The sequence below is a fragment of the Atheta coriaria genome, unplaced genomic scaffold, assembly GCF_025399875.1.
Source record: "Atheta coriaria isolate IRGN ID8LTWV9N9 unplaced genomic scaffold, Caltech_Dcor_3.1 hic_scaffold_14_pilon, whole genome shotgun sequence".
NCBI classification, from domain to species: domain Eukaryota; kingdom Metazoa; phylum Arthropoda; class Insecta; order Coleoptera; family Staphylinidae; genus Dalotia; species Dalotia coriaria.
In genome coordinates this window covers 411,920-436,456 of record NW_027045456.1, presented here as the reverse complement: position 1 = coordinate 436,456, position 24,537 = coordinate 411,920, and the positions used below count along the sequence as shown (strand labels likewise).

At 35.6% G+C, this 24,537-nt stretch overlaps 1 protein-coding gene and 1 long non-coding RNA gene across 2 annotated transcripts; both read left to right on the top strand.

Annotated features, from left to right (window-relative positions):
• The first annotated feature begins 417 nt into the window (after positions 1 to 417).
• On the top strand, positions 418 to 17,843 carry LOC135801997 (uncharacterized). The gene is made up of 4 exons (XM_065315540.1): positions 418 to 640; positions 16,834 to 17,027; positions 17,094 to 17,177; positions 17,236 to 17,843. Exons 1-4 carry the CDS (start codon positions 579 to 581, stop codon positions 17,373 to 17,375), a joined length of 480 nt encoding a protein of 159 aa, XP_065171612.1. The 5' UTR covers positions 418 to 578; the 3' UTR covers positions 17,376 to 17,843.
• Positions 17,844 to 18,189: 346 nt separating this feature from the next.
• LOC135802000 (uncharacterized) lies at positions 18,190 to 20,154 on the top strand. Its single transcript, XR_010550494.1, has 3 exons — positions 18,190 to 18,390; positions 18,516 to 18,545; positions 20,122 to 20,154. It is a non-coding gene; the product is annotated as an uncharacterized lncRNA (long non-coding RNA).
• The last annotated feature ends 4,383 nt before the right edge of the window (positions 20,155 to 24,537 follow it).

The following is a 24,537-nucleotide window of genomic DNA, read 5'->3' as shown; positions in this document are numbered from 1 at the left end:
TGCATTTTCTCTCGACTGCAATTAATATTTTCACTAATAAAATGCAACTGCATACGTTGTTGCAAGCGTAAGATGCAAAGCAATTTTCCGTTTACAATTTATGTCTTTATTGCGCTTAAAATTGATCATTAAAGACAAGAAATTCAACTTTCGTTTACATTTTTATCATTTTATTATGTGTTCACTTAAAAAGCTGTTGCACAGCAGCGCCACCTATGTTTTAATATCATAGGAGAATGACACCAGTAGCCATTTTTATAGTGTTGAATTGATTCGCTTGTTGGAAAGCGTGTTATTGTATAAATCGACGTAAAGGCACTGGTAAAACACCAAACACGTCATAAAGTGTACGGCATGTATGTGCTGCCACAACCGCAACACGGCGCCGGTTATAAAAGCGGCCGCGAAGCCGCATCGCGAGTTCAGTCGCAGTCGCGCTCTCGCTGCAAGCACCGTCACTTCCGGTCGTTCACCACACTCACACGTGCGAAACGTTCTTCCTATCACCGCGCGCAGTTTTTCATCGTTTGCTTTTTTTCGTCCGTGTGCCGTCCGCAATTTCCTTTTAATTGGAGATAATGGCCACCTACGCTGCCTACAGACACATTGAGCTCGACAAGGTTGGCTACAGCAAAAAGAGGTAATTTTTTTCTCTTGAATATTGATTAATTTATAGCGAAGTTCATTAAACTTCAGCTAAAATTATTATTGGATTAAAATATTTATTTTTTATTGATTCTTGTTATTGACGCGTCAGCTGTTGATTTTTTTTTATTTTGTGTCCGAAACGGACGTGCTCGATTGTTTTCTATATTCGGACAAATGGAAGTTATTCGAGCGGATGAGAAATGAATGATTCAATCGAAACGGCTATCATTTAAGTAAATTATTATAGAATGAACGTGCACGGCATGTCGCACTCCATTATTACTTTTATTCCCGTTTAATATCACGCCAAATCGTTCAACCGGCACCGCAATGTATTGAATTTAAAAATAAATCTAAAAATTCATTGAACTCAAAATTGGTCAACTATAAAATTATTTTATAATAACGTAATACAAAAAATGGAGATTTTAACCTCAAATCACATTATTCTAAATTATTACCACTTGTAATTGACTAAAACCTTTAAAAAAGTTTTAAAAGTTTATAGCTGTGTCTAATTTTAGGTGAATAATGTAAGTGCTTTCACAAATGCATAAATAGTTTGAAAGCAATTACGCATTCACTGATAGCATGTGATGCTATTTCGAAAATTTGATGGAATTAGTAAGCGTTGTTCATTGACTATACAGGCTAAAATTAACATCGCCACACTTAAAAATTTAGTTAACATTCATTGCGCTGCGCGCTGATAACGAAAATTACCACGTTTCGTGTGTTTTTTGGAGTCTTTTGAGCTACGTGCGCTTGTTTTTCGTTTCGGCGTGCTTTGTAGAATGTTGTTGAGTCGATAATGCTAATGCACATGCCTTCACGACGTTCCACCACTGGCTTTTCTTAGGAAAGCTGCGTGCTTTCTTGGTGTTCTAGAATTTTTGTTGATAACTTCAATTCGTAACGTCAACATTGGCTTTAAACACTAAGCGCAGACCTAACAGAACTTTAATTATGATATAAACCAAACGTTAACTTACTTTACCTTACTTGTTGAAGTTGAAGTTAGTGTAATACACCTATGTTTATGTGTTGTTTGAACGACAAATGCGCACGTTGCAGTTAGTTTAGCTTAGACTTATCTGGTGTAAACTGTGAGGAAACGAATAACTGATTCTTGGCACAGCTAAATATCCAGTCTCTGGGGAAATGATGTTACGAGTAGACAAGCTGGCGTCTTGGGTTATAAAATCTATCTTTAAATGCATTTCAATGCACTGAAAACCTGGTCAACTTCCTATCTTCATAAGAAACTCAAATTTTAAAGGAAAAATATTTAAAACTCATGTTTATAACACTTGTTTATTGATACAGATTATAAAAAAAACTGATCAGAAATCTTTTCAATCAGTTGAAGCCGGAGACAGGTCTTAAAATTAATTAATTTAGTGAATCACTTAATTATAATGGGTTTTTTATGTGTGATACTCTTTTAACTAGTTACTGTTAAGTATATAAGTAGGTTTTGCGGTAAATGCAAGTTTGTGAGTGCGTTATTGAATTTGATAATTGGTTGATTTCCGGCGTAGCGCTGAAACGACCAAAATTTCCGGTGTGCCATACATCGGCACATAACTGTATGAATTTTATTACGTTTTGGCATTTAAATGCATTCGATAACAATAACAATTCAACGCGAGCATACCTAATGCATTTTCAATTCGTTTTTCGGCCATTGACCAGTCCCAACTGTAAATAAATATAAATTTAAAACATATTTTTAATGCGTCCACTGTTCATTTTTAAATAAAAGAGATTTAATGAATAAAAAAGATAAAACTTGACAATTGAAAAGGATGAATGTTTTGTTTGTATTCTGGGTTGCTTTCAATGGGTTTGTTTAAGTTGGGACGTGTTTTAAGATGTACCCCTCGCGATTTCAAGGCTTCGTGATGATGTGAAGCTGAGATGAGAGATGAGAAAGCGATTAGTGACTCAGTGTCTCAAGAAGTTTTCGCTGTACCAGCGAAATCTCGTTTTAATCGTTTTTCCTGGAACGTTCCGGTATTCGCTGAAATCTACCATTTACTTTACAACGTTTTATTTGTTGTAACAGCGTAAATATTGCCAACTTTTTTCGAAAAATCTTTTATAACGCTTTTAACCCAAAAAACAAGATTTACTGTATTATTTATACAAAATATTTACCTTCATTATTGCTCTCCAAGAGTCCAAGAAGAGAAAGATGAATAAATCAAGCACAATTCACGTTTATCACGTATATTAAGCGGGCAATAAAAATCAAACTTAATTAAAGCCAACAATTCGGGTAACGTAGAGGTTATTTATGTGTCGATTCAAATACGCATCGTTTTTCATATTTTTACGACGGAAAAGAATCGAAATAAACGCGAACAGAAGCAAGTCGATGCCCGGCGTTCATTATTCATAGTGGACGCATAAATTTGCATAAAATTCAGGCCGCACATATTTTACCAAATGTGTACCACAACCACATCATTTCTCATTTAATATTTACATGCTTATTCAAATCGAGTGTATTGAATTCCCAGTTCCGTTCAGCTATTCACTAATTTATCGTCGACTTCTGTTTGAGGAATCTTTTTGTGAATGCATTATTAACACGTGATGTGATATACTCGTAATGAGTTCTAAAGAATTGAAAACTAGGATGAATACTACTTGATCTGTTGAGTGGCATGCGTGCGGATAGATTACAGCGACAATTCCAATTGCCTATTGAATTAATTCTATAGCAAGACGTGGAAAAAGTGTGTCGGTTGCAAAATGCGTTTAATTCGCATTAAAAATCTCCAATCAATGGAGATGTGCGTTTATGGTTTTTTGGTTTCCGTGAGGTATGCGGCCGGTCAATTATATTCTATATTTGTAAGTTATTTCGTAGAGCCAATTATAATAATAAATTTAATTGGAAATCGAAGATAAAATAATGTCCGCGTTTTGACTTCCAACGGTGACTTGTTGGAAGCTTTCTTCTTTATTCTTCGGTTTACTAGAAAAGATTTTTTGTCACGACAGATGCTGTCTTCGTTAATTTTTTGCATAAAACCAATTTACCATCATCTTTTCATTTACAGATGGCGTGCTAGTAAAATAACCTATTTACAAAAAAAGTAAAACACAAATGGGACGGAACATAAAAATTAAACACAATAAAATTGAAGGTTAATAAAATTTCAACTTATAAAATCCGTGAAATTAAATTCATGTTACTGGCGGTATAAAGCCGCACAATGATTCTATTTTATTGTGAATGACCAACGTAACTAATTAAATATACCATGCAAAGTACTTTGGGGCGTTAATCAATATTAAGGCGTTTTTCTCACGTATGCTAAAAGTGTTATAACTTAAAAATGTATATTTGTTTTAAGAATTCACACACAACTAATTAACCTGATAATATTTGAAACTAAAATTAAGTTGGAGCAAAGTTTTCGCAGTCGAACTTTGTTGTGTCATCCATGACTAGGAATAATTAAACAAAACGCTTCGGAAAATACGATTTACTTGATGTCGTGTGAACAAACAATTATGAACCAGTTTGCAACTTAAAATCGCACATTTGCTGACATGAATGTTATCAAGATTTTCAAGAGTTTAGTAAATAATAGACAGCAGGTTTATAAATAGAACTTTATATTGTTATCGTGACTAATGCTGCGCATGCGCAATGGCAGAACAATCAGTTTTATATTTACTTATACGTAATTATAAATAATGGTTTGGCGCTTTGGAATAATATTAATTTATATAAATAGCGTAGCAAATTGCAAAGACAGGAAGCCGTAAAATTGCCCAACAACCCGAAGAAGTAAGTACTGAAACACTGAAAAATATTACACGTTGATTACATGTTCTCGCCAGTCGCGCCTCGTCCATTTTCACCGTTTAAATCGTGCGCAATGTGCAAAAGCGCGATTTGAATTTATGCGCTTACCGCGCGCGCGCGCACGCTTAAAGTAATAATAATTTAATTACTGTTAGCTAATTGGCGCGCATAAATTCGCTATTTTTAATCGCCCGCGTTTGACCGCGCATGTAGTGCACATTCTGTGATTTTATTTCGATATTAATTAAAAGGCCCGCGCGGAAGTCACTTTTACGTGTGCGAATCGTAAATCGCGAAATTGGCGAAACAGAGCGCCGTCAAAGTCGAGACTAATTACTGATTGTAATCAGAGCATTTTAATCAGGAGCCGGCCAATGGAGGCGATTAACGGAGCACTCAATCAGAGCGGAAAATTGAAATGAATACATGAAGAACATGACCAACAGGTTAAAAAATATTAACAAGTTTTACAAAATAAAACAAGGAGTGTTTTAGGTGTAGCTGAATTTATATATTCACTTTTCAACCACAAAAACGCAACAAAACGCATTACATTTCATTATAAATTTTTGAGGGCATGCAGCTCCAACCTACGCTTTTACTAATGAACCTTTAATAGCCTTTCGAAGGGTGCGCCTCACGCACGCTCGTTACCTATCTATTTATCTACCGCGTTTCTTCAATATTTACATGTGTAATATGTAATGTGTAATTTAATATCCCCAGCTATTATATTATTCCAATACTCGAAATACATACCAGAAAGCAACGTGTGCCATATTATTACAGGTACAGTTATCTCGACGTTTCTAAATAGATGGTTTTGATCATATTTTATATATGTTCAAGTTTTTACCTTTAAGCTAGGCTGGCCCTTTCGTTCCGTGTGGTGCATTCTCCGTTTGTATTACGATTATTATTTCATTCATGACTTGTATTACGTGTATCGCAAGCTGTAAATATTGTGCATGTAACTCAGCATTAGAATGAATCAGAGTATTATGGTACACCTACGTTGATCATTGGTGTGGCTCGTGTAACTTCATAGATAAGGTTATATTTATTTAGAGGATTAGGAGGATTTAAGTCTGGAAAAACTAAAATTTGAGTTTAAAAAAGCAAAAACTCATTTTTTTTTTTAAATTTTCTAAGACTTTAATGAGACTTTCGTGAGTTTTATTATCCATTAAAGTTGAGGTTATGTTGGTACTCAAGCAGGTTATGTTTGCATTTATTTTGTTTGGCTTGTTAGTTTTTTTCCATATTTTTTTGCTTTTTAATGCTGCTCCTGCAGTTATTGATTATTCCTTTTACAACACTTGCAGGGCTGCGCTCCTAACGACGTCTGTTATTACCGCAGCAGATATAACAGGGAGCGACCGGAGGGTTGTTGCACCCTTTTGTGTCACGTCCACAGTGACGCTATTATCTAGTACACTGACCATTCAGACAAAGCACCTCTAGCTTCACTCACCTTTTTCATTTCTTAAAACGTATTAAAATTGCTAAACGACTTACGTATATGATCTGTTTATACAAAAAAGGCATAATAACAAAGCATTTCTAATTAGTGTAATGCACGAGTCGTGCAGGAGGAAATTAAATCCAACTTTAACACAAGCCCCCAAAGTATAGACGTCGTGTAGTAAAATGCAGTTGTCGAACCCGAAATCATAAAAAAAAGTCCGCAGGGCGAGCGGAAAAGGCAAGGCGACTTCCTTTCCGCACACAACAATACCGCCGACCGGAAAACGAAAGGTTTCCCCCGATACCTAATACAATACGATGGAAACGCGCACGAATAAAACTCGAACATAATGAATGTCCATTAACTGCACACTGCAGTATACCTACGCCAAGTATTCCGATATCTATTTTACATGATCTCCAATAAGTTTGTTTTCTTTTTTTCCTGCTTCGTAAAAACGGAAAGTCGTAGAAATGCAAGTGACCACTAACAATACCTCTAGACATAATAGTATTGCATTACAAGTATGTCAAAATGACGAAACAGTTTCTACCAACAATTGCATCATATAAAAACGAAAGTAAACGTTTTATTTTTGTATCAAAATGTTAGTACATCTCATGTCTGTAAAATATTATTAATTATTAACTTGGAATACGTAAATTCAAGTGCGTGACTCGTCTTCATCGTGGTCATTAACTGTTAATAGGTGCATGTTGGACATGAACATGAATATTTTCAACTTGAAGTTCCGGTGACATACTCACTTAAATACCTGGCTTTTACTAGTCGTCTGCATGTTAATCGCACGTAGTCTACGTCTTCTTATAGAGTGTTTTATGAATCGGATCGACGAAGGAGTAGTGCACTTGTTCACGTCTGATGGAGACATGTCTGAGGGGTCTTGTTTCACTTGATGTTTTATTACTGACTGACTACTGCGTCCGTAGGACCAGTTTTTTCTTTTCTCAAGATGTGAACTTCCTTCCTTTTTATAACTGCATTTAAATTTATAAAAACATCAAAAAACGTGTAAAAAAGAAAGTTTTTTTTATATTGCTATGCTTTTTGCGCGTTGCTGATGTGTAACAGTCCCGGAAACTTTAACTTTCTGCAGTTTTTGTTTCTGTAACAGCAATTCTTTTAATTTGCAATTTTATCTGTCGTAAAAACAAGTGGAACTAATTGATGATTGTCATGATGAGACACGACGTCTAGACTGTTGGTATAAATTTGTGAAATCGATAAAAGCAGAGCAATATAAAAGCAAAGCGTAGAAGGAAACATCAATGAAATTGAATATGGGAAGTCGATGAAGTCAACGCACTCAGCCAACATCAAAGAAGGGAAGTTGCAGGCTGCTAAACAAACCTAACCTTAAAACTCGTCTGTAATTGAATTATCACCTTAATTCAATTAAAATACTTTACTTTTCTAACTAGTATGTCTAAATATCGAAACGTTTTCTTAACGTTTCAAACAATCTCGATGCTAAATACTTCATGAAACTGTTATTCAGCATAATGGAATGGAATTTAATGCCGTTTCAAGCTCTGCTACTGGTTTATTTGTATTAATTAATTTTTATTATTGCTGAGTGTGATTCAACTCGACAGTAGAGCACGTTGAAGCAACCGCAATAAATTATCGTCTTAATTAAACATGAAGCCGGAAAAAAACTCAAATTAAATTGAAATCTCAATATAAACACATTTGCCACACCGTCAGAACGAATTAAACAATTAATGAGTAATAAATATTAACCGTAACAAAACACTACGACCTCAACTCAACTCAACAATAATGTGATGGGAAATTATGCAACTATTAACTGTTTTCTTATAATTAGAATTATAATTGAACAAAAGTTCATCTTATTCGCATTAAATGCTTGCAGAAATAAAATAATTGCGATTAATATATGTAAATTTACATGGTAATGAAGTTCAAATCAGTACGCAGCTACTAGTATGATTGTTTATTGTTATCGTTTATTGCGGTTTACAGTTTGAAGGAAACGCAGGAAACTCACCGATCATTTCAATTAACTCATTATGAGATTATTACGCGAGCTGGCAGACTGTACAGTTACGGTGCTGTGAGTCAACCATACGAATCAACAATTTGCATAATGCGCTTATTACAAGACCATGAGACGCCTAACATCTAGATTGGATTATAAATTCCTGATTTCATCAAAGGCGTCGAAACTTGTCGACAAGTCAGTGACTGATTTAATTATAGGCTGCGTTTTAGTATGGTAATCATTTTCAAATAGTAATTTCAACTTTTTCATTGTAAAAATGTAATTAAATTTTACTTTTTTGCTCCATTTTCTAAAAAAACATAAGCCATGCTAATAATGCACTTTAACGCCATCTAGGGTGCAATTTTATGGCAATATTTTATTTAAAACTCTTTAAATAATAATTTCTGATATTTTATTCGTTATTCTGCTATTTGAGGTGGAAACAAATCCAAAAAATCTTAGATAATCAAAATTTGTTGAACCGTTCTTGAGTTATTAATGTTATAACTAACACAACTTTGTTTTTGTATATAGACATTAAATTTCTTTTGTTTTTTTCTTGATTAAAAATTCAACAATTGTCTTCTATCGACATAAAAGTTACTTGTATGGTAACGCACTTTGAATGCACGGAACACCGTCGCAATTTGTATGTTTGCATGTTAGAAGTATGTAAAGAAATTAGCGAAACATCAAACATACTTCATTGCCAGTACGCAAATGTAGGCGCATGCACTTTCATGCACCTTCCGACCATCATCACACACCCATACAACGGAAAACAATCGCATTCACACCGAAGCGCATTGCATTTCCAATCATTCGACACGATTGCAACTCGCTAGTTGGTACTAATGGCACGAAGCTAAAAGAATTAACGTCACGATCGCGAATGAATGCACGCCTGGCGCGCGTCGATCACATAGCATCATCGTGGTGTTTGGCCCATGCGTTTCGCATTATTATGCGCGACACGCGAACGGCGCGAACTTTTCGGTCGTACGCTGGTGAGAGTGCATCGAACGTGCATTATTCGCATACTCATTGTTTTCCGACACCGACGACGCGAATGCAGGCGCCGTACACATCCATGTCGTGATGGAAACTCGCTACATACGCTTGGTGTAACCATTAGCCAAAACAAATCGTTCCGTAATTTTGTTTACTTACAAACACGCGAAAACAAGCCTGATTTAAGTAGCTAGTAGTGCTTTACAATATCTGTAAATTTGTTATAACATTTGAAGTGTCTCTTCGGAACGGTTTTAATTAAAAGTACGTTTAGATTTTGCATTATGACATTATAAAGGAGCAGAACAGAAAAATTAAATTTGAATCGCGGTACAATAGTGGTACGTGGCGGTTTCACCGTGGAGTTATTTCGATATTCCCGTGTCGAGTCGTTCACCTGTATTTTCCGACCGGCACAACCGCAAACGCAAATATTGCATGTTTACAATAAAATTGTAATATTAATATACTTGTAACTTGTAATAAAGTATACCGAATGTTTATTCAAATGCCAAATCACGTGTATTTGAGTTTAGGCAACGAAACAAAACATTCAAGTTATGCAACTTTATTTGTTTTTATTAAAAAAATACTTTTGATCTAAGTTATAGTAACAAAGTTTATTGCTCGAAGAAAAACAATTTGAAAACACCAATTTGCGCGACATAACATATACGTGGCATGATAATAAAATCGGCTTAATTAAACTTTAATAGTGTAGCCAACGAATTCAACGGAATTTTTAAACCATATGTACCGTACCTTAACGTGCTCAGTGGAGAACAATGAAATACAGCGGCGGAAGAACAAACAATAATTACAATGTGAACAAGACAAAATTCCACGCGTCGTCGCAGCCTGCATGGTCTGTTTGTGTGTTCAATGAAATTCTCCAAATTGCCTGCCTCGAAAGAGACAAATTACATATTTTATGACCACGGCGCAGATTCGTAAATTACGATTTTATTTCCTCAATGCGCATACTGTAACATTGTTCATGTGCTTCGAGACAATTTCAATTTGAATTCAATTTAGGCATCGCGCGGCACGTATGACTTCATTCCATTGGACGCATGCCGTAAAGCGAAGCGCACCGCTTCGAAAACAATCATCTCTTTGATGATGTCCGATGTGTAACTGATACGTATGCGCGCCACGAGGTTGGCGATTAGGATAATCAGTTATGCGTTTTCGCGGCGACTGAGCACATCAGATAAGACGCGGCGTGAATTCAATTTTGCACTTAGATTCAATATGGAAATTCAAGTTCGCAAACGCGTATGTTAAGCATTGTACCGCAAACGAAAAAGTATAATTGATCTATAACATTGCTTTGTATCTCTTTTGAAACACACGATCTTTACTGACGCACTATAAATAAACTTAATTAAGTCAATATAATCCCGACTGACTTGAACAAGTTAAAAAAAAGATCCGGAAAGAGGAGAAAAGAAGATTTATATCTTAACGTGTGTGGGTTTTCGACCGGACGAAGTTAACATCAAACACACACACAGCATTCAAACTGCTTTTATTGCACTTTATTGCGATGCGAATTGTGATGTACGATTAAGAATTAAGAATAAATAAACGTCGAACGTAAAAATTGAGCAGCACAGCCGCTATTTATCTTATCATCTCGTTAAAGTCCTCGCACTGTCTGTCGCAAGATCGTAACGCGAGTGTAAGTTAAACAGCGCATGGAACAACGTAAAATATGCACACGTATGAAGAAAGAGTTCGAGGCGAGCGTGTGGCGAATTAAACGGGACACACGTGCATGCACAATGACGGCCGGAATGTACTTACGATCGGACCTCAGACTAAAAACTTCAGACAAGACACAAATAATAATAATAATAATAAGAATAAAAATTGGACATGGAAGAAAAAGGATTACATTTATAAAGCAAACAATGTTTTTAGAGGCGCATTATTATGTGTAATTGAATAATTTATAAAAAGTAAGGTTAGTGGTGTGAGAATTCGCCGTTTCACACTACAGTATCATTGGTACTTTACTGCGTGCGAATCCATGCAAAAAGTATTCGTTTAATTTATGCGTGGCATATAAATCAGGGAAAGTATGCGAAGATCGTACCTTTCGTATGTACTTTCCTTGTACTTCTACCTTCGTTGCCTTTTTGCGTTTCGTGCATTCTCGCCATTCGCATACATTTAAATATTTAGGTCAGCTCTTCGCTAGCGACTTTTCGAAACCAGAGACTAATCGAATGCGTGCCGAATTAATTATACTCATTTCCCTTCCTCATGCTTCGCAGGAAAAAGCCAGCGATGAAGCGTAAATGTTAATGTTGTCGAAATTTCGGGTTCAGTGCATATATTAATGTCATAATTTACGTGATCGATAGGATTAATCTATATTTATCAGTCTATAGGGCTAAAAATGTCACTTATTTAAAAACTTGTGCTATTTTTAGTTTTTCTTGTGAATCTGAACAGAAAACAAGAAACAAATAAAAAGTTGAGCACCGTTATGATTGATTGGCTAAAGGTTTAGGAGAAAAACGTAAATGTGCGAAAAAGGCACTAAATGAAACGGCGAAATCTTTCTGTCGTTACGAACGGGCATGGTCGAGCAAGTAGCGAAGTAATCAATCAAAAGTAAATAAAATAGGTGTCGAAGTCAACGACCTAGCTGGCTGCTGAACGCCAGGGTGCGCTGCTAATAAAAATGGAAATCAACTTTGTTGCACAGCTAGAAAACAGCGAGAAAAGTTGCAATCGCAAACCATCAAAAACAAAATTGGAGAATTGCAATTTTCACGCTCATTTCACCAAGAACATATTGTATATTGTAATATAGGCAACCAACTGTGTAATAACAGCTCGTAAATCATTCATTATTAAAATATCGATAACAGTAACCTACGACACCTATAAATTATGCCATTTTAAAACAAAGTGTAAAATAAACTTACACTTTCATGTTATTCCTGGAATTATTCTTAGTGTTTTTTTATTGTGCATACATATGCGCAATGCGCTTCTGATTTTTTTACGACTCGTGGGTGTGTTGTGACAAAGAGCCGAAACGAAGCAGCATCCGCCTCATTAAAACCACATTAGCGTGGAATTTACTTGACTACAATATTTATAACGTCCATTCATTTGTTTGAATGTGCGTACGAAATTACGAATGCAACGTGTCGCGGGTGGAACCGTGCCTAAAAACCTCACGTCAGTGGCGAGCTTTCGAGGCGAATGTTTCATTCAAATCAAGTTCAATGTACAAGTACGCCGTAAATACAAACCTCAATGATTTACATAATGCACGACACGCCAGACTTTATTACTTGCTTTTAAATAAAGAATGAAATATTTTCCTTCACATTGAAATAAATAATTTTTCTTTGTGCGAGTTTTTAAATTTGCTACATGTCAGAATAAACGTAAATCGAGCGTAACTTTGCGCGTTCATTGTTTTAAATTACCCGCAGTGCAATTTCCTTCCTTTTGTATACGATTATTGGCAAATTTAATCGACGCATCGACATTACTCGAACAACTGGAACGGATTGTTTCACTTCAACGAGTCCACCGATACTATTACTCAACAGTGACACCGTGATTTCAATTATCACGAAGCTTGCGAATGCGGTAATTAAAAATCATTACATGAAAAATCGCTGAGATGTTTCCTTTAAAAAGAAGTCCAGTAATGAGCGGAAAGTAAAATCAATGCAGTGTAATGACAAGCATAAAATTGCGGAAAACAAAAAGACATCAACGCGCTTACGCGCTACACGAATTCCAAATTGGTGATTTCCAAGAAAACGAAGAAAAAACGTCGTGAAGGAAACGCGTATCCTGTTGAAATAACTCAGTAATTGTGGTCACAGCCAAAGAATACAATCACAATATTATGCCTCTACCACAACTTTAATCAAATAGTTTTTTTGATTGATACAACAAACAAATTAGTTTGGATTTTTAATATGTTTTTATTCTCAATCTTATTAACTAGGATTGTCAGACTTGTAAGATATGTTATGTTCCAATCAAAACGAGATGTTTTTATTCTGGGTGCGCCATTTAATCATTAATCGATCGACAAAACAAACCTAATAAATGTTAAATGAGATCCGCGAATCACAATAGCGTTCCGTGTAATATTTTGATCTAATAATGCTTCGTAATGATATTCTTAATAATAGACATTTTAAATAATAACAATAATCACAATCGTCATTGTCGACCGCTTGTAACAACATAATAAACATTGTTGCAACGTAAGGCGTAATGATGACAAATTGATTTTGTCAAGAAATCATTACTACTTCCATAAACTTGCAGCGCACGCGACGTAAACAATACACATCGAAAGATTTATGTAATCGATGTAAATTTAATTGAATCCAGTCAATTATAATAAGCAAAATGACAGCGAACAATTGAATTGGTTATTTTGGTTATTTCCGGTTAGGCAACCCAATTAACTATAACCTTTAAATGTCCGCACACATGTCGATTTTGAGATTGATTCGAGAAAAATAAGAGAAAATGTGAAACTGTATTGATTGCGATGCGAATTTCTATTTTCAATTTTACGTGTTTCGCCTTTAATGTCCAAACGCCGGTGTAATTCCACTTGTGCGGAGGCGTATGAAATATTTCTGATTTCTCGTCGCGGTCGTTACAGCGATAAACTGAAATGCATTCAGACCGGGAATAAACGGACACCTGGAAGCGATTCGCTAACGATCGGAGCTTGAAAAAGAATCGCCCAACATCGAGAAATTAGTTTGTTGCATTTGTACCAGGAAGAGAAGACGAGCAAGAGAATGAACTTTCACGCCCGAGCCGTACCTACACCCATTCCTACGCCTTCATCCACAAGCGTTGCTAATTTCGTACAATTCTACCAACGAATCCAACTTAATTACAATTACGTGCGCTGTGTGCGGCTGGGCACGATTGAAATCATGAAATCACAGAAAGCTACAAAATAATAAGCCACACCACAATTGTACTCATCGTAATTCTAACGTCAATCGAAATCGTACTTCGAAACATCTAACATTAAACGCAATCGATTTTTTGAGGTTGGAGCTGTTCAGATTTGAGGTTAGGCTTGGTCAGGGCGCGCACCAGCTCGAAGCTAACAATTTACAATTATTGCTAGCCATGTTTCTACAGTTACAATCCAGGTACAATCATAAAACTAAAAATATCATCAAAGATGATCTAACTCCGATCCACCAGCAAATATTTACAACAACGCATCATTATTAGGGTTTGGTAGAATGTAGCTGATCTTCAATCCTTCCTGCCTTTATTGCATAGCATACAAGATTATTATAGGAATTATTTTCACGAACAAGGTGCGGTTTGATTGCTCTTATTGCTCCTAAATCTAAATCTAAGACAACACAGAATTGGAGATAATGATAAAACGTTTGTTACGTTCGAAAGCGGACGATAGAAATCAAAGTTGATGGAACAAACGAAAATGAAAGAGAACTAATTGTGAATTATTATTTCGAAACTTTGTAAGGCATAAATTATTAAGATTGCTTGCTGCGTTTCAATAACGATCAAAAGATGTGTTGAAAAAGATTTGGCAATAATGAATAAATCACAATGCATTCTATACATAACCTAATCTATGCATAATGACATGAACTAATGAACTTGTAGATACAACATAAACTTATCGCCTACTGTTAACTACTGGTAGTGACGACTTTAAAAATAAAGTAAGAAGCACTCACAGCGCAGAGTGCTTCTTAAAAGAAAAGCAATGTTACTTGTTTTTACATGGAAACTTTGTAATTAACTGACATAGCTAACGCGCCGAAAAGAAATTACCTCGAATGCACACGATGCGCGCAGCGAGCACACGGAATGTTGCATCATTCTTCGAAATAGCAGAGAATAGAAGAGAATGTACATCTAACTTTTCCGACGACCGGCAATGCCGCTGTACTGTTATTACGGATTTCTGGATTCTTGATGCCGACAATTGCCACTGACGAAAGAATATGTGTAACTTGTCACAATGTCATGGAATTTATTTAAACTACATACAGTAGAGAAATACATAACCGAAAATTGTCAGTGCTTTTTGCCGACTCGTAGTAAAAGTGACTGATATTTGACTGTTTATCTGTGGTAATTGCTGCAATTGAATTTTTTTTCCCTGTCTTCGGTCAATATTTAACTTAGAATACGAACTTGACCTTCAGTTTGTACTGAATTCATCAACTAAATTATTTACTTTCTATTTTTGTGATCTGTTTGTCAGGCAACATCGATTCATCGACGTCGTGTTCAACAAACACAAACAGATACATCAAAATGAAATAAGTTTTGATGGAAATTGATTGATTGATTTTTTTATTGACTAATTGCCGCAGGTATACTGTATTTTCGTATGAGATCTACAAAAAGGGGAGGGGGTACGGTGTGCTGGCAAAGAGCGCTCTCCTACTATTTCGAACCAAATCATAAAACTGATTTTCCAATGTACGAGTATACTGTTTGATTGCCAAAGATATGCAACAATTTAGAATTCAAGACCTCGAAGAACTACATATGTAAATTAAGTCCAATGAATTCGACATCTGCTTTGAGCAGTATTGAATCTTGATTGAAAAGAAAATTTACTTTGAATGAATATTTAAATACCAGTTATCTACGCATACCTAGCAGACATTGTTGGAGTACTAGACATGCGAGGTAACAAGGTAACAAGGCACAATTTAAACTGAAATACGTCTGTAGTATGTCTAGATCAGTGTTAAGGTGAGGAGTTGCGCCAACGTGAATTCATGAATAAATAACTAATTCCATTCGAAGCCAGAAACATAACACGACTACCAGCTTTTTGCTTCTTCGATAATATCAGAAACAATATTACGGACATGCCTGTAAGATGGCACCACTAAAAATATGATTGCACAGTTGCCATATAAGAACAAAATATGATATGATTTTCTTATATCTGCAACGTTAATAACTGGTCGTAAAGCGTAGACGCGAACGTTAATTAACAAAAACAAAAACTCAATGGATAAATGCAAGATTGTAGTAGTACAGTGTATAATACAGCTACACGGAAATTAATTTACCATCTGCATTCATTACGCGCAGCAGAGTCTTGGAAGCTTGTTGATTAAAAGTTGGCGCTTCACTTGTTTTCTTCGCTCCTCGCGTCTCATGCATTCATTCCACGAGTGCTTCAATGCATTAATCGTTAATAAGCAATTACAAAAATTATCGTCGTTACGCCGGTCTAATTTCTCATAGCAAAGCGCGACTGCGTCCAGCACTCGGTAATTTTCGAGATCTTCGTCTTAGTTTTTTTTTCTCTCCTGTTGGAGTCAGCCTGTTGGTGGGTAATCAAGCTCGTATGATATGCCATAAAAAGCGCAAGCACTTTGAGTAAACGCGAGCAGCGGGGCTACACGTATCAGTGAATACGTGTCGTACGTGCTTCACGTGCGCGATATTTCTTCTCAATATGAATCAATGTACGTATGCTATGTACGTAGTAACTAAGCACAGGTCTGATGCTGACGAATGCGGAACGGTGGTTAGTTGAAGACCGGTCAAAACGGATTGCATCATAATTATAACTACAACGTACAGAGTACAAGATGCATTAAGTAATGTTTCTTCGTGCTCAAGTAGAATAATTACGATTTACAATTACGAGCGCACTAATTACAACATAGAGCAGACGGTAGTTAACGTGTTGCATACATTTTTGGTTAAAATGCAAGGTGTTAAAGTTAGTTAGGATCGTTGAATTTATAATGTCACAGTTGACTGTTTCAAACCGTTAAATATAGTAAATTAAAGATTATTTTCTTTTTTTTTTTGTAGGGTTCGCAACCCACCGACCGAAATCCACAGCGTCTTGGCTACACCACCCTCAAGTGGAAAACAAACCAATGGACGCACCGTTGTAGATGGAGCCAGTACTCCAAGACGTCGTGGTTCTGACTCCTTCAATCGTTTATTTGGCGAATCTGGAATTCAAGTCGCTACACCAAGGCGTGCATCTCTTACTAAGCACGGTAATAATATCTCCACGTTTTAACAACCAGTGAAATCTCTAAAAGTATGTATTTATTTTTGTTTAGATGTAAAAAATCGTAATCCAGTCACTGGCAATGGCGTCCAAACATGGGAGAACAAAGCTAATCGCTCACCGAAAGTTCACTCAGGTAGAATTGATTATAAAACATTTGTGCATTTTGAAAATAAATATTTTTCTGTTTTTAGAGAGAAACCCAGTCACTGGTGAAGTGTATCAAATCATTAGCCCGGCGACAACGCCCACTAAGCCGATGACCAATGACTTCCCGAAGATGAATGGAAACGCTGAGCTTCCTGCTGGACCGGTGACAAACGGCCAGGCCTAAAATACAAGCCACAGCACTCCAGCGAGACGCGTATTCTTTGCGTATTACTAAATAAGATGATGCACCAACCCCTTAACACACGCCCAGCCCTATCTATCCATCCTCCCAACAAAAATATTGTATGCCTTATTGAAAGTATTTAATACGAGCAGCGAACTAGTTAATGCTAGTTGATACGAAATATTTACAATGCCTTATTACTACATTATTACGACTACTAATAATTAATTATTATAATTACGAGATGAGAAAACTTGTAGTGCATATGGATGATAGAACATGAACAATTATTTATAAAGAAACGTAGCGAATAATCCGAAAACGATAAATGTTTACAAATAAGATGATAGAAACAAAAACATGAAAAAATAACAAAATATGAAGCAATGTTACATGTAGTTTATATAGTGAGTTATATAATCTTATGAGTACTTTTTTGTATTAATAAATTTTTATATATCATAATAATTTTGTTTCTGCGATCACTTGAAATTTATCTTTGACAGCATGAATCATAAAAGTGTCTATTTTTTTGTTTAGTTACGTTTTCTGCAATCTGCTGCAATAAAATGGTTAAATCTTAAATTTTTATTTGTATACTGCCCGTGGCAAACTATTGTGTACCTGAAACAAATGCTAGTTGGTAAATATCAAAGAATCTATCAATAATCTATCGCGCGAATTGGTGCAGCAGGTATTATTTTTATCTATTATCTGTTTGTTGGTTTACGTCCTTGAGCCGGTGTGCTATCGGAATTCACACGCTACATGAAACTTAAGTGCCTTACATTCGCGCAGTTGCAAATGACTTGTCGACGGTGAAACATGTGTGTAGTTTTTTCGCGAGTTGCCATGTTCCGATAGCAATTAATCCGGCAAATCGAGTTATATTTGATTACGAATCAACGCCATGTAATAATAACAAATGTGTAATATTAGTAAACGGGAAGTTATTCTCTGTCGGCTCTTGGATGTCGTGGATTACAAAGCCTGGGTTGTGCGAACATGTTACCTTGTAAGTAAAACATATCATTCAATATAGATAAACCATGTTTTAATACAAGTTTTTACCTGACGGTACTTGATATGCAGTATCGAAGTGTCGTGCAAAATGTTTTACATAGTGTTATTTTGTTACAGTTCTTGCCGTAGATGTATGGAAGACGACTGGTAAGTAAATAATTAGAATAATCTCCGACAGGCTAGCGCAGATATAAATCGGGTGTCTTGTTAGTGTTATTCGGGGTATTTTATCTCAGAATTAGAAATTAACAATACACTAACTACAGCTTTTCGTATACTGCGTTCTACTATTTAGATTACGAAAGAGTAGCCAAGGGGTGGGGTGGTGGTGTGCTTGATAATTTTTATCGGCGATTTAGATCATTAATATCTCTTAAACTAAAAGAGATAGCAACCAACATTTTGCTGATTATGAAAGACTGGAAAATTCTTTATCAGATAAAAATATAAAATAATTATATTTCCAACAGTAAAAGGTCAAAAAACTCCACTGAAAGTGCTAAAAAGTGACATTTTTCAATTTTTGCCCTTTTTATTCAATCGCGAATATCTCGTAAACGAAAAGAGATAATTAAGATCCGATCGCAGCATCTTAATCTACGGACTATTTTCTATAAGATAGGACAGTTAAAACGGAAATCTAAGAGATGAAATTTTTATTCTTAAGAAAAAATTGCTAAAGGGGGGTACTTGATAATTTTTATCGATGATTTTCGATAATTAATATCTCTTAAACTAAAAGAGATAGTAACCAACATTTTGCTGATTATAAAAGACTGGAAATTTCTCTATCAGAGAAAAATAGAAAATAATTATATTTCCAATAGTAAAAGGTGAAAAAGACGCCACTAAAAGTACTAAAAAGTGATATTGGTAATAGGTGTATCGAACGTCAGACTTACTGAACTCAAATTTGGTCTAGAACTTGTTAGTCCTCAATTAGGAAATACAAGAGCTACCATGTAAGTAAAAGTAATCGGAAACTTGTCACCCCCAAATACGGGTTGTGACACAAAAAACATGATAATCATAGCAATCTTTCACGATTTTCATGAATTTTTGAAACACGCGAGGGAAATTTGGCTGTATCTCGGGATCCATTGGAGCAATAGTTTTTATCCTCTTTGTAAAGTTGCGTCGAAATTTATAACTGATGTGAAACATTATATTATATTTTATTTTCGGGCACATCAGAAATGTTTTGATTTCAATTCTACGCACTTATCGGGGTTTGTGTATAAACAACTTTTTTATCGCGATAAAGGCGCGCAATGTTGCGTTCACGCTACGAACGTTCGACCATTTCAGTTTGTTCTTACCTACACGCCGGTCGGCATCTTCCTTTTATACATTTCGATTACATAAACTACAAAACATTAACTACTGTTATTATTTATTAATTAAAAATCGGCATAAATATCGGCACTTAATAACAATAGACGTGTATAGTGTTTTGCGAAAGATGAGTTCCTGGTAAAATGATAATACAACTTGTACTTCATCTATGCGTTAGTGGTCCGTCGGCTATTGGATTACTTTGATGCTGAGAATTTAAAATAGGAATATGTATCCTATGAATAGTTTTGAGTTAGTGTAATTAACGTCTGTCTTTGACAGGATATCGCGGGAATAATGTCGGTTAAAATAGTGCATATTCATTATGCGACGGAACGGATTTAAAGAAGTGAGCATCATAGTGCGAATTCTCACACACGTGCTTTAGTTTGTTTCAGTACTTTCTTATCCGACACACTGGTAAGTTTATAAACTTTATTAAATCATAATTAATTACATTTTTGTCTTAAATCACATGTAACGTGAGTACCGTAATAACTCAAAATTGACGCGTGCCGTCGAATGCGTCTTCGGTTTCGCTGCAGACTTTGCTTTTTCCATGTCAATCATCGATTTAATAGCGTGCATTTTTCTTAGCTTGCATTTTCTTTTGATGTCATAATGCTTCATTCGCGGAGACGTGTTTTAATAGACAATTTAAATTTCTTCCCGTGTGTGTACATGGCTTGCCGTCGGCCGACACATTTGGTCTGGCTTGTGGCGTATCTGAAGAACCCGTCGTAAAGAAAATTTTAGGATCGCAATAAAATTCATATTGATGTTTTATTTATCTATCACTCTGGCTTTCCTACCTTTTCTTTTTAATTTTACATTTTTAATTTACATTTTATTGTGTGCGCTGTAATGCTCGTTGCGCTAGGAATTGTAGTTTTTTTTGGAATAACACGCGAACGTGGAATCACAATTAGTTCGGAATAATTTTCCCAGATGCAGAATTTAATTCTGTTTCTCTCTGTTCTGTAATTTAATGCAAGAAAATTCCGTAACGCAAGTTATGTTGAAAGTTGTATGTGTGCGCCGTAATACTCGTTGCGCTAGGAATCAGGGCACCGTATGAGGGTAGCGGTAGAAGTGACTCGTGTTCAGAGCACCGTATTCCGTAATGCGAACTATATTGAAAGATGAGTGTGTGCGCGGTAGTACTCGATGCGCTAGAAATTGTAGTTTTTTTAGTATAACACACGAACACGATGTCACAATAAGTTCGGAATAATTTTCCCAGATGCAGACTTTAGTTCTGTATTTCCTTATATTAAAATTTATTGCGGCAAAATTCCGTAACGCGAGCTATATTGAAAGTTGTGTGTGTGCGCCGTAGTACTCGTTGCGCTAGGAATTATAGTTTTTTTAGAATAACACGCGAACGCGGTATCACAATAAGTTCAGAATAATTTTCCCAGATGCAGAATTTAATTCTGTATTTTCCTGTATTAAAATTTATTGCGAGAAAATTCCGTAACGCGAGTTATAATGATAGTTGTGTGTATACGCATTTGTACTTGTTGCGCTAGGAATTGTAGTTTTCTTGCTATAACCTGCGAACGCGGTCTCAAAATTAGTGCGGAATAATTTTTCAAGATGCAGAATTTAATTCTTCATTTCCTGTATCAAAATTTATTGCGAGAAAATTCCGTAACGCGAGTTATAATGATAGTTGTGTGTATACGCACTTGTACTTGCACTCGTTGCGCTAGGAATTGTAGTTTTTTTGATATAACTCGCGAACGCGGTCTTAAACTTAGTTCGGAATAATTTTCCCAGATGCGGAATTTAATTCTTTATTTCCTGTATCGAAATTTATTGCGAAATAAGTGTCCGTTAATCGCTTCGTGAGTTTTCACTTGATATGATATATTACAGAATAGAAAATGTCATCAATGCACAGGTAGGTGAATACTTAAAATTTTTTGCGAAAAGTTAAGGCAGTTTAACTTAAATTGATTATTCAATTTGAGGGATATCAATTTTGTAGATTATAAACACGTGGTGGCTTTTTACCAACGCGGTTTCACAACAAGTTCGGAATAATTTTCCTAGATGCAGAATTTAATTCTTTGTATCCGCCTGTATTGAAATTTATCGCGAGAAAATTCCATAACGCGAGTTATATTGATAGTTGTGTGTGTGCGCACGTAGTTGCACTCGTTGCGCTAGGAATTGTAGTTTTTTATTGTAACACGCGAACGCGGTCTCAAAATAAGTTCGGAATAATTTTCCCAGATGCAGAATTTAATTCTGCATTTCCCTGTATCAAAATTTATTGCGAGAAAATTCCATAACGCGAGTTATATTGAAAGTTGTGTGTATGCGCACCGTAGCACTCGTTGCGCTAGGAATTGTAGTTTTTATTATAACACGCGAACGCGGTCTTACACTTAGTTCGCAATAAATTTTCCCAGATGCGGAATTTAATTCTGTATCTCCTGTTTCGAAATTTATAGCGTGAAAATTCCGTAACGCGAGTTATAATGAAAGTTGCGTTTATACGCACTTGTACTCACTCGTTGCGCTAGGAATTGTAGTTTTTAGCGTATAACACGCGAACGCGGTGTCAAACTAAGTTCGGAATAATTTTCCCAGATGCGGAATTTAATTTTTATTTCCCTGTATTAATATTTTATTGCGAGAAAATTCCGTAACGCGAGTTATAATGATAGTTGTGTGTATACGCACTTGTACTCGTTGCGCTAGAAATTGTAGTTTTTTAGTATAACTCGCGAACGCGGTGTTCAAACTTAGTTCGGAATAATTTTCCTAGATGCGGAATTTAAATTCATTTCCCTGTATAGTATTTATGCGAGAAAATTCCGTAACGCGAGTTATATCGATAGTTGTGTGTATACGCACTTGTACTCGTTGCGCTAGTAATTGTAGTTTTTATTATAACACGCGAACGCGGTCTCAAACTTAGTTCGGAATTAATTTTCCCAGATGCGGAATTTAATTCTCAATTTCCCTGTATAGAAATTTATTGCGAGAAAATTCCGTAACGCGAGTTATAATGATAGTTGTGTGTATACGCACTTGTACTCGTTGCGCTAGTAATTGTAGTTTTAATGATAAATATTGAAAGTAACAGTAGATTTCGTGTATATGTGCTATTTCAATATTGTGAAATTTTAGTTTAGTATTCTCAACTACGTGTTTATCAGTACGTTTGTGTATAAACAACTTTTTTGTTAAACTGACGCGTGTTATCGCTGCGTACCTGCCTTGAACCTAGCTACACGCGGTGTACACGGCAGTCGTTACACCGCGTGGTCCGCAGTCGTTACACCGCGTGGTCCGCAGTCGTGTCCTATAATCGCCACGCGTTTTGAGGGTTTTAATTGGATTAATCGACGTAGTATTCTCTTTCGGCCATCAGCAAAATATTCGGGACGGGCATGTGCGGCTGTTTTGTTTAATGATTTGTCGCGGTTAGAGTCTTCTTAACTAAGAAATATGTGTTTGTTTATTCCTACGCGAGTTTTTGGTTAGTTCGAATATATTACAGGATATAGAATTTCCTCATCAATGCAAAGGTACGTGTGTAATAAATTTTTTTCACGGAAACTTAAGGCGGTGTAACTTAAGTTGATTATTCCATTTGAGTGATATTAATTTTGCTTGTATTATCTTGCTAATTACAAACACGTTGTTCCATTCCTATCAGAATTATTAGTCCCGTTTCCGAAAATAACATGCATGATTTAATTATTACCATGACGGTTTTAAAAATAATCTGTAGATTATTAAAATGACAATATTCATGTGGTCGATCGCGCTCAGTTTGCCGTCGCCCGTCGGCTCGGTCAACCTTTCGCTGAACACGTGAACGTTTTTAATCGAATTGCACTTGTTAGCATCATTAAATTAAGAAGTCCCTTGTTGACATAATAAAATCTTGTACGGTGAATAGTTCTTCGTTTTCGTAGTCTCCGTATATCTTAATATTTACAAAGAATTACTTAGTTATTTTATCGTATTTTTAAGACAGTAATGCCACGCGCCGTCGCTTGCCGTCTGTTGATTTAGATGTTTCCACCGGATATTCTATCAATTTATGATGATATTTTACCCGTCGGTTTAATTAATTAATAAATATATATTTACAATATATTAAAATGTAATTGTTTTCTTTTCTAGCACCTTTTTGCTTAATTTCCCGATCATTTTCATGTGAAATCTTTTAATTTATATTAAAATAATGTTGTTTCCATATAAATTTCCCGTGTCATGATGTGAATATTGATTATCTTTGTAGTCTCGAAAATTTTCTTTTTGTAACACCCTGTATATTAGTTTTCCTAACCACACGTAGAAGATTGTCTTTATTTGTGAGTTTTGAATGTTCATTGTTTTGAACTTGGGATTTTCTTTCTGGTACACCCTGTATATTAGTTTTCTTTTGGGTCCGTGAAAATTTTGCTTCAATTGTTGTTTTTAGGATTTTCCATTTTGCACTTTTAATTTTCTTTCTGGAACACCCTGTATATTTATTTTCATTGTCAATAACATAGAAAATGAACTATTTGCTAATTTCATTATTCCGGTAGAACTGTACGTAGTGCTATTTGCTTATATGTGCGCGGCTTAGCAGGTCGTAAGTCCTGTTTCAATATGGCGACATGTATTCTGTTGACTGGCAAAGTCTAAACTTGTATTCTATTGTTAATAAAGAAATAGTAAGATATATTGACTTCTTTGATTTGTGTACCTCTTCTATCATTTCAGGAACAGGTCTCTAAGAGAGTTCCCTCTCTCAGGGGATGATCCCCACTATAAAAATTGTTAAGGTAAC